Below are 11733 nucleotides of genomic sequence, written 5' to 3' on the forward strand. Positions count from 1 at the left end.
TGGAGCAGCAAAAGCTAAGCTCTGCCCTGGCCCCATTAGGAGGGGTGTCCCCTCCACACCTCTGGGACTGTGCTGGGTACCGTGTCGCTGTGGTCTGCCACAAAGACTGCTTCACCCTCCTTCGTTACCTTTTTAAAAGTATCACATCTTTTTAGCAACAGCCCTGGTAGAACAAGTTGTAAAGGCTCCTTGAAATATATGGGAGGTAGGTTTTGGGGGCACAGCAAACTCTGGGTGCTTGGTGACTTTCCTTCCCCTCCACCTGCCCTCTCCGGCTCTGTGCCACCCAGTCCCATAGACCTGAGCGTTGTGCTGGGAACCAACGACTTGCAAAGCCCCTCCCTGGAAGTGAAGGGGGTCGCCAGCATAGTGATTCACAAGGACTTCGAAAGGTTCACCATGGACAACGACATCGCCTTGCTGCTGTTGAACACAGAGATCAGGTTCAGCGGCCTGAAGGAGCCCATCTGCATGCCCAGGCAGCCCGGCCCCGCCAAGTGGAGCAAATGCTGGGTGGCAGGATGGGGGCAGACCAAACCTGGTACGTGACTGCTCGGTAGCTTCTGAGAGCTGCTGGGGGAGGAGCCAATCACAGGCATCTGGAGATGGGCCACTCACTCTAAAGGAGGCAGGAGGAGGGTGAAAGGAGGGAGGGCTGAGGGGCAGGGGCGAGAAAAGAACTTGCATTGGAGCAAATTCCTGCCCAGCAGAGGCTCCCAGAGACCCAATCTCAGCCTCTGAGGGCCAAGGAAGCATCACCCCAAGGCCCAGGCTGAGATGCCAGGTCTGAGACTGCCCCGGGTGTGGGCGTGTTCGGCCAGCACAGAGCAGTCTTGTTTGTTTGTGTAATTGAATTTAAACTCTCCAGTTTGCCAGGGGCCACTCTCCTCTTTTCTCTTTCACATCTCCCTTGATTCATACATCGATGTCTCCCACCTGGTTTGTACAGGCATTCAAGATGCCTGTCCGGGCTCAGGCCTTTGATGGCCCTGGAGTGTTGCCCAGCCAGTCTGAGAATCTGCTGTTACTTGTTCCCTGTTGTTGCACTGTGGCTTGGCCAAAACAGGAGGAACTTGTACCAGGGCAGAGAGGGATTACGAAAGCCTTGCTGGACTGTCCCCAAAGAAAACTCAACAAAACCAAGAGCCAATAGGTAGGGGATGGGAACAGCACAGCACTGTCTCAGGCCTGAGGGAGACTCTGGGTCCACAGGGACGCCTTGCACCGAGCTGAGGTCTGGAAAAAGGTAGGGATTGCAGGAGTTCAGTAGCTAGAGAGCCACTGGCGTGTGATTGCTTCTGCGCTCCAGGCACCCCTTGAAAGTTAGAAGTGAAGGAGGAGGAGGCCTCCAGATTAAAAAGAGTCAAGCAGAAGAATTTTGAAAGGTCTATGTGGTCAGAGTTGGTGAGCTAGAAAGATGCCGGCTGGAAAGGGCCCTGGCCAGTCCCCTGTGAAGACATTTAGCCAAACTCCCCTGCCCGGGGGACCGGAAAACTTCCCACTGGGAGTGCAGGTCCAGGCTCAGCAGCCCTGTGTCAGGGGAGGGCCATCCTCTCATACTGAAAAGTGGCCATCGGCAGGCAGGAAGAGGAGGCAGGACTGTGCTGAGAAATGACCAATAGCCACTTCCAAGAGGTCAAGTCTGTAGGGCTGGTTGGAGTAAGACTTGTATGATTTCTTACAAGTCTTACAAGTCTTCTTGGAAGCAGGGGTCTGATTTTGAATGAGAGCAATGATTCGAGTAGGTGGGGAATTGTGGGAAACCTGGGGTGGTGGAGTGAGTGAGCTGCGTGGGATTGAAGGAAGGAAGTAGCGACAGGGGGAAGTGGTGAGGATGTGGAGGAAGGTGGAGGGCGGCTGGTGGGCTGCAGGGATGCACAGCGTGGTCTAGGGCAGGTCATTTGCATTACTGACACCCACAGACTGCTGTCCAGCCACTTTCCTGATGTGCTTTCTCTGTGGGCCAGGTGACAAACACTCTGAGACCACTGACCTGATGAAAGTGCCAATGGTCATCATGGATCGGAGGGAATGTACAAAGGTGTTTCCAAAGCTCACCAAAAACATGCTGTGCGCTGGGTATGAGAATAAGAGCTACGATTCCTGCCAGGTAACTAGGGGTGTCCCCTCCCTCTCTCTCCAGGCCCTCATCCCCTCAGGGCTGCCAAGGCAAGGGTGTCCTCTCTCCACTGGGAATAAACAGTGAGTCTGGGAAATGTGTGGGAATCAGGGCGTGGCCCTGGGAATGGGGACATGGATTGGGAAATACTCATTAGAGGTTCTTAGAGTGATACCAAAAATGCAGCTCGAAAGAAGGAAAATTGATAAATTGGACCTCATCAAAATCAAAGATTTTTTTTCTCTGTGAAAGACCCTATTAAGAGGATGAAAAGACAAGCTACAGATTGGGAGATAATATCCCACAAAGGAATTATACTTAGAATAGATAGTGAACTTTTAAACTCGACAGTAGAAAAACAAACCCTGCAATTAGAAAATGGGCCAAAGACATGAACAGACATTGCACTGAGGAGGATAACTGGATGGTAAATAAGAACATGAAAAGATGTTCAGTGTCATTGGCCATTAAGCCAATGCAAATTCAAACCACAATGAGACATCACTACACGCCTCTCAGAGTGGATAAAATTAAAAAAATAATAATAGTGACAATGCCAAATGCTGACAAGAATGCTGAGAAACTGGACACATTGCTGGTGGGACTTGAAAATAGCCCAACCACTCTGGAAAACAGTTTGCCAGTTTCTTAAAAAGTGGAACATGCTCTGGCCACATAACCTAGCAAATGCTACTCTCAGGCATTCATTTCAGATAAATGAAGGCTTGTGTTCACACTGAAACCTGTACAGGAGGCTCTGTAGCAGCTGTATTCATAATAGCCAAGCATGGGAAACAATGTCTTTCGAGACGCGGATGGTTAAATAAACTGTGGTACATCTATACCGCACAATCCCACTCAGCTATGATAGACACAACTATTGATACATGCAACAACATGGCGGGTCTCCAGAGGCTTATGCGGTGTGAAATCAGCCAGTCCCCAAAGGTCCCACACTGCATGATGCCAGCTACATAACATTCTTGAAATGGCAAAATCGTAGAATTGGAGACAGATTGTTGGTTGCAGCAGAGGTCTAAGGAGAGGCTGGAGGTGGGAGGGAGGTGGATATAGCCTGATGGGCACCACGAGGGAGCCCTTTGGCAATGGAAGTGTTCTCAGTTTGACTGTGTCAGTGTCAGTATCCTGCTTGTGACTATTATACTGTAGTTTTGCAAGATGTTGTTCTTGGGGGAAACATGAAAAGGCTACATGGAATCTCTCGGTATGATATCTTACAAATGCATATGAATCTATAATTGTATCAAAAATTTAAAAAACAGCCCTTGCCAGCATCTCAGTGGTTAGAGCATCGGCCCTTGCACTGACGGGTGGAGGATTTGATTCCCGGTCAGGGCTTATACCTGGCTTGCAGGTTAGATCCCCAGCCCTTGTCAAGCACATGTGAGAAGCGACCAATAGATATGTCTCTCTCTCACATCAATGTCTCTCTCCCCCCCCCCCCTCTCTCTCTTTCCCCTCCCTCCCTCCCTTTCACTCTCTGTAAAAATTAATGGGAAAAATATCATCCAGTGAGAATTAACAAAAAAATAAATAAAAACAAAGAGAAGACAAAGCTTCCTAGACACAGTGGTTAAAGGAAGATCTGGGATCACAGCCATGCCATAGACCTAAAGGAGCCACCAGTTCAAGCTAGAGCCGGAGACAAAGAGCTCCAAATAGCAATTGGGGGGGGGGGGGGGGAGACAGCATTCAGCACACAATGTGAATAGAAAGAGAGCATCCCAGAGAGAACATGGGGGAAATCAGAAGCTTGAAATGGCATCATGTGTTCAGGGAAGTTCCAGGGTTTCAGAAGCCAGAGGTGACAGGAACTGAGTGTGGGCAGGTGAGCAGCGCAGTAAGGGAGGTGGTGCCATGTGTGGGAGACTACTGTTATGCCAGGCTGTTGCTCCTATGCTCACGCAAGAATATAAGAAGCAGGCCCCACCCATCCCCCCACTCTCCTTCCAATCTCTTTGATTCAACCCCGTCCCATATTCCAATGGGCAAACCAACTGTGGCCACACCTGAAATCATCAAGTGCCACCTCCGGCGACGTTTTCTGCACCCTCTGCTCCCTCTGCTACAGTAGATGGATGTCCATCCGGAGTCTAGGCTTTTTGTTACAATCTCTTGCAACAAAAAGTGCACTTTAATGAGAGCTTCGAAAATTCTCCATTAAGTGTTCTGTAAATAAATGTGCTGTTATCGTTGTAAGCCTTTTTTTTTTTAAGTTGTGAAATGAAAAGCTTTGCCCTCTGTTTAGAAAGCTTTCTATTGTCCACGATAAGCTGACAGTGATCCAGTCAAGGAAATTTTTCTGAAATTAAACAACATTATCATCACTTTAAAACAAAGAAACCATTTAAAAATAATTGCCCTTAAAAATAAAATCACACTTTTAAATTTAGCCAACTTTAAAAAAGCATGTAATCACATATTAAGGGAAATGATCATTTTAGGGTGATAGCATTTAAATATGTTCAAAATAATGGCAGTAAAATTATGCTATGCTTAAAACACAAATTAGCAGTAAATGCTAAAATTAAAAACAGGTTTTATTTTTGGTTTACTTTTCCCAGAACTTTTCTTCTTTGTAATCTCCTGGTTATGGTTATAGTGTGGGAAAAAAAAAAAAGTTCAATTAAAAAAATAACCATTTTTAAGTGGCATAGTCAAGCAAAATATAACATCACACATATGCTGGCTAGTAACAATACTTTGTGAGTGATTTACAGAGTTTAAAAAATTTCATCTACTGACAATCTTGGGAAGGAGTTGGTATTATCTCCATTTTAATGACACAGAAACTGAGGCTTTAAAAAGTTACTTGCCTAAGGACAGTTCTCTCCTTGTTATGTAAGAAAATAAATCATCAAGGCAACATATTGATAAAAATTGTATAACATGCATGCCTTCACAAAACATCATTCATGGGAGGAGCTATGTGAGTAGAGATCCTGTTGATTTGGTTCTTGCCCCATGACTTTGAAACAGAACTAGCACCAAAAAAGCGCACACCCACAAAAAACAGACAAGTAGTAGAGCAACACTTTGTAGGAAAGGGGGATTTGGGTTTTGGCCAGTGCTTACTGTGTGTCCTTGAACTCCAACCTCTCTGTAATTCTGCTCTATTTAACCCTCTATTTGGTGATGCATTCCACAGCCAACCCAAACTCCACTTGCAAACACTTCATTAATTATCTTCTCCTGCACTTTATCTCTCTAAGTACACTCCATGCCCTGGGAACTAGTCACCACCATCTATGTCGAATGTCACCAGTCATCAGATCATGTGAATTTTAATTCATTCCTCCCCATCCTGACCTTCAGATCCTCACCATTTCACTTCGTCTTATCCAGTCCCTCTACCTTCTGTCTGGCTCCTCTCTGCACGGTCCCACACACTCTTTCTGTCAAATTCCTAATCGTCCTTCAAACAAAGTGCCTTGAAGTCTCTTCTGACAGAACTTTCCCTCAACAGAATCAGTTCCTCGCCCTCTGCACTGCTTCTAGATTTGTTCATACTTCTCCTGCCCATCAAACACAGTTTATATTATCTCCCCCACTAGAGCATAAGGTCTTGTATCCCAATTGCCTAACAATTAGTTTTTCCTCAATGAAAATCTGTGAAATGGGAGTGATCAAACCACTTTTGACATTCAATTTTCTTATTAGAAAATAAGAAAACACCTACCTCACAGAGATATGAGGTGGTGGGGTTGATGAGAAAAAAGAAAGGTAAGGGGCTAACACAATGCTCTGCACATGTCCAGGAAATGTTAGTCCTCCCCACCCCCCCCCCCCCCCGCCAGAGTCTAATCATTCTAGTCAGCTGTGTATGATCATGGAAGAGGCCATCTCGCCGCTTCTTTTGGCCTGTGAATATTTACTCTGACTTCTAGCTCCCATCTACAGATGGAGTTCTTTTTTACCAGGGCCTTCTTCCTCTTCCTCCTCCTCTTCCTCTTCCTCTTCCTCCTCCTTCTCCTCCTCCTCTTCCTCTTCCTCCTTCTCCTCCTCCTCCTCCTCCTCCTCCTCCTCCTCCTCCTCCTCCTCCATCTTTAGTCCTACCCCATCCACTGCCCACACTCTACAACCCACAGTTCCCAGAGCCAACCTGACAGCAACACACTCCCCCGGGGGCCTGGGATTAAGGTAGGCCGTGGGCAGCAATGACAGATTTCCTTTGGCAGCCTGGAGGAGGGGAGGTCAATGTGTCCTCTTCCATCCATGTGAGTTACTACACAAATGGGCAGTTTAGAATGAGACTTGCTACTGAACTGTGTTCTCTGCCCACAGGGTGACAGTGGAGGGCCTCTGGTCTGCACCACAGAATCGGACAGGAAGTGGTACCAGGTGGGCATCATCAGCTGGGGAAGGAGCTGTGGACGGAAGAACATCCCAGGAATTTACACCTTGTTAGATAATTATAGCCCCTGGATCAAGAAGGTGACGGAGGTGGAGGGAAGGCCCTATGTCTCTGAGAAAATGAGAACTGAGGAGGTGAGCGCTCCTTCCCCAGAGATACTGATGAGATCCAAGGCCTCAGAATTCCCAGAGCCAGGTGGCCCCAGACTCTGGCTCCTGCCCTGCCTTCTGTCCTACATGCTGTTCTAAGCCATTTTCTACTGGTGATAAAACAAGTGCTATTCCGTAACCAAGGAGGGTGTGTGAGAATGTGTTTGAATGATTATAGCCATGTGGCTACATCGGGGAGAAGCGAGTAGTGAGGTGGAGAGAACAGATGTTGACAGGGACTGTTTCTCAAAAGGGCTTCCAAGTGGAGGCCACAATGACCCCAGCCCCTCCAGTTTGCATCCTACCAGCTAAGCAGCCTCAGTGGAAACAGCACCTTGTTCCCGACAATTCCAGTAAGTCTGTGGTCTAACTCTTGTGACTCAGAAGCCCCACAAATGACCCGAAAGCTTCTACATCTGCCTGGAAACGGACTCCTATCTCTTGTAGCCACAGGGCTGAGATGGCCAGAAATCAAACTCACAACCTCATCCTTCGACTGGCTGAATTACAGGGTGAGCTATACCCCCAGCCTTGCAGGGTGTCTATCTACTCTTAAAGGCATTGGTTGAGAAGGAATGTGATCCTGAACATTTGAATGGGGATGTGTGAGAAGACCCTGATGGAACTGGGACACTGGGCCCCTGAGTTCTGGTGAGTTTTCTTTGCCAGTGGCCACAGGCTCTCCCCCCTCTCAGTAAGAGGGACCTCTTTGCCCACCCCAGGGTGTTAACCCTGCATTGCTGAGGAAAGGGCCATGGCCTTTCCTGAGGCAGGTGTCAAGCAACACAATGCTGATTCCCCTGGGGACCCCACTCCACTGCCCTCCCTGCTTCTATAACTAGACTCAAGTCCCGGCAGACCCCTACAGGTGAAGAAGTATAAAGCGTGACCCAGGAGGAGGGACACGCACCCCAAAAGAACCTCTTGAGTTTTCTATTTGTACCAATAGAAATCTGGGCAATGTGTGGGAATGGATATTGAGGGTGGGGTGATGGTGGGAGGAACATACATTTGCATCAGGTAAATTGATTGAGATGGGCTCACGAAGCAGGGATTCTGCATCTAATGTTACATTTGCATCCACTGTTCCCAGAGTCAGGAAGGGCTCTACTAGTCTGTGTGGCTGAAGCATGCCCTACAAGGAGACCCATTGAGAGTGAGTTTGAAAGGCTGGGCCTGCCTTGGTGAAATGCAGAGAGGGATTGGAATGTTGGCGTGGATTTGTCATTTGAGACCTAGTCACCCACCCTGGGAAAAGACATAATTTTGCGAGTGAGCCCAGCATTCTAGGAGAGCTCTATGGTCGCTCTTCCCTGAAGACGGGACCTCACAGGGGTACCTGCAGCCACTGAATTGGGAAACCTGAATGCAATGGGGGTAACTGGATCCTCGGAATGGCAGGAGGTAATGGGGGCACTCAATCGACAAAGGCTAGGTGGTTGTGGTTACTGAATGAAGAGAGAGTCAAAACAGCAATTAGAACATAGTCCTATATGCACAGAGCCGTGATGTTAGCTCACTGATCATGGTGTTCTGTGTAAGCAGAAAAATTCTAAGTCAAATGAATAAAGTCTAATCTGAATCATAAAAACAGAGAGTCATGGCCCCTCAATCAGTTCTCATACTTGAGCCAGTTTATAGCTCAGCTCCCCTTGAATGAAGGGGAGGCTGGGTCCCCCAATGAGGGACTCCCGTGCACTACCAAATGTTTATATGCTAATCTTTCTCCCAGCCTTCCAGAGGGACCACGGCCGTTCGCCAGGGTAACTGCACTGGGGGAAAAGGAGATAATCAGGCCTTTGGGGGGCCCCTGCCCACTGGCTCTGACCTGACAGATTCCAGGGGACCCAGCGTCCCTGTGGCCCACCAGTCAGAGAAGGGGCTTATGGAGGTCAGGTGAGAAAGTCCATCTCACCATGGGCCCAGGGAGTCCCCCAGTCCATCCCGTGGTTGCTCCCCAGTTCTGGGATGTGTAATTATGCTAGACGCACTGAGTAGCTGGCAGCATCCCCACACTGGTCCCTGGCCTGGGAGTGAGGGATATTATGTGGGAAAGGCCAAGTGGAAGCCACCAGAACTGCCCCTACCTGGAAAATAGTGAACCAAAGTAACACCACGCTCCTGGAAGGATTGCAAAGATGAGTGCCGCCATCAGGGCCTACGGGACGCAGGGGTAGTGATGCCCCCACGCCCCCATCCATCCTTCCTCTCTGGCCTGGGCAGAGCGTGCTAGGTCTCTGAGAAGACAGGATTCTTGTAAACTTAACCAGGGGTGACTCTAATTGCTGCTGCTGTTCCACATGTGGTTTCATTGCTTGAGAAAATTAACACACCTCCTAGTATTTGCTGTGTAGCTATTGATCTGGAAAGTGCCTTGTTCTCCATTCCTGTGCATAAGATTCACCAGAAGCAGTCAACTTTCAGCCGGCAAGACCAGCATCACACCTTCAGTGTTCTAACTCATGGCCATATCAACCCTTCAGACCTGCGTCAGAATTTAGTTGTCAGGGCTCTTGATCACAAGACCCCCTTCCCTTCACAAGATATCACACTGGTCCATTGCATTGACGATACTGTGCTGACTGGACCAAGTAAGCAACTACTCTAGACTTATTTGGTAAGACATTTACATGCCAGGGGATGGGAAACAAATATGAAAAATTTCAGGGTCCTTCTACCATTGGTGAAATTTCTAGATCACCCTACCAGGTAAGGAACCATGACCAGCTGAGGTGCTTGTTGAGGGCAAAGAAAATGCAGAATAGGTATTGGAAAAGGTCGTTATAAATACCATCTATAACCATGTGACCAGTTACAGAAACAGAGACTATAATTTTTCTCTTATTTTTGTTATGCATGTTTGCGTATGTGTATATTAAGCAAATATCTTTTTCTTCTTATCATGTAACATAAGGTATGTTGACTTTATGTCATAGTTGTGTGTGTGTGTGTGTGTGTGTGTGTGTGTTTTAATCCTCACCTGAGAATATTTTTCATCGACTTTTAGAGAGAGTAGAAGGAAGCGGGAGAGACAGAGAGAGAAACATCAATGTGAGAAAGACACATTGATTAGTTGCCTCCCACATGAGCTCCAATTAGGGCTGGGCATTGAGCCTGTAACTGAGGTACATGTCCTTGACTGAAAGAGAACCTGGGACCCTTCAGTCTGAGGGCTGTGTCTACTGAGCCAAATCGGCTAGGGCTATGTCATAGTTTATTGGACTTAATATGGAATAGTACTTAAGTTACAGGATATCAAGAAGACTAAACATCTGTTGAGGACTGCCCCCTCTTCTGGAGGAATGATTAGTGCATTTTCAGTGATTGAGCATCAACCTATGAACCAGGAAGTTATAGTTCAACTCCCGGTCTGGGCACATGTGTGGGTTGTGGGCTTGATCGCTTGATCCCCAGTAGGGGACGTGTGGGAGGCAGCTGATCCGTGATTCCCTCTCATCATTGATGTTTTTATATTATATATTTTATTGATTTTTTACAGAGAGGAAGGGAGAGGGATAGAGAGTTAGAAACATTGATGAGAGAGAAACATCGGTCAGCTGCCTCCTGCACACCTCCCACTGGGGATGTGCCTGCAACCAAGGTGCATGCCCTTGACCGGAATCGAACCAGGGACCTTTCAGTCCACAGGCCAACGCTCTATCCACTGAGCCAAACCGGTTAGGGCATCATTGATGTTTTTATCTCTCTCTCCTTCTCCCTTCCTTTCTAAAGTCAATAAAAATATATTTTTTAAAATTTAAATTGTGAAACTTTGAGTAAGCAGGTATCCTTCCATAATGTGGGTGAGTCTCATCCAATCAGTTGAAGTGCTGAATAGACAAAAAGACTGGCCTCCCTGAACAAGAAGAAGTTCTCCAGCAAACTGCCTTTGGACTTCATCTGCACCATCAGCTCTCCTGGGTCTTGAGACCGCAGCCCACACTGCAGATTTGAACTTGTCAGTCTCCACAATCACATGAGCCAATTCCTTACAATGAACCTCTATATGTATATACACACAGCTTCTATTGGTTCTGTCTCTGACTGATACAGAAAGGAATATCTTCAGTACAGTGAGTGAAAAGCGCCGCTATGATAAAGAGCTGGAAGCGATGTTGCCATTTAACATTGAACTGAGCACTGCATGCAACGCGTTATCATATGGAAACAGCGAGTTTGAACACTATCCAGTCAGTTCACCTATGATTGATCATGCCAGATGATTATCATGTATGGCCTATCAGAGTTTAATACCTAGAGCTGCAGTTCCTAAACTGTGCACTGAGGTGCCCTGGGCACTACTACAAACTCACGGGGACACGATGGAAGCACAGAGACATCTGTTGGACATGGAGGGAAATGGCATCATCTGCCAGGCACTGAGCGGAGAGCTAATACTAAGTCATTTGGACTTAGCCACTTAATAAATGCAGTCTCTAAGCATTTGTTTTGGCCTAAGAGTGTAAAAAAATTACTAGGACACTAATAGCCCTGAGAAACTGAACTGAGAAACTCCAGGAACCTCTGACCTAGTGGATAACTGCTGATGTTAATACTTTGTATTTCAGAATAAAGCATGCGCTGTAATAGAAATTTTGTGCATCTTGGCAATGACAAGGTTCTCAGATTTTCCTTGTGTGTCATGAACTTGACCATTTTTAGAAGGGCTAGTCAAGTTTACTGTTGATGCCACTCTATTGGAATTTGATCTTTTCCCACAGCTAGACTGGAGCTATGGGTTGGGGAAGGAAGGCTAAGTGCCATTTTGATCACATTTTATTAAGAGTATGTGTCATCCACATGATTTATAACTGTTGATGTTCACCTTGATCACCTGGCTGAGGCAGCGTTAGTTGGATTTCTCCACTCTAAAGTTACTTTTGTACCTCCTTTCCATACTGTACTCTTTGGAAGGAAGTCACAGTGTCAGGCCCACCTTAAGGTGTGGTGAGTTATGCTCCACCTCCTTTAGGGAAGAGTATATTTACTTGGAATTCTTATTCATGAGATATTCATCTCTTTCTCCCATTTATTACTTTACTAGGGGCCCAGTGCACGAATTCGTGCACCTTGAAAGAAACTGTGGGCCG

At 47.0% G+C, this 11733-nt stretch overlaps 1 protein-coding gene across 1 annotated transcript; it reads left to right on the forward strand.

The window, feature by feature from the left end:
• Positions 1 to 112: 112 nt before the first annotated feature.
• On the forward strand, positions 113 to 6991 carry PRSS55 (serine protease 55). Its single transcript, XM_059695276.1, has 3 exons — positions 113 to 541; positions 1968 to 2110; positions 6425 to 6991. The coding sequence occupies exons 1-3, from the start codon at positions 199 to 201 to the stop codon at positions 6740 to 6742; spliced, it is 804 nt and encodes a 267-aa protein (XP_059551259.1). The 5' UTR covers positions 113 to 198; the 3' UTR covers positions 6743 to 6991.
• The last annotated feature ends 4742 nt before the right edge of the window (positions 6992 to 11733 follow it).

The sequence above is a fragment of the Myotis daubentonii genome, chromosome 5, assembly GCF_963259705.1.
Source record: "Myotis daubentonii chromosome 5, mMyoDau2.1, whole genome shotgun sequence".
Taxonomy (NCBI): domain Eukaryota; kingdom Metazoa; phylum Chordata; class Mammalia; order Chiroptera; family Vespertilionidae; genus Myotis; species Myotis daubentonii.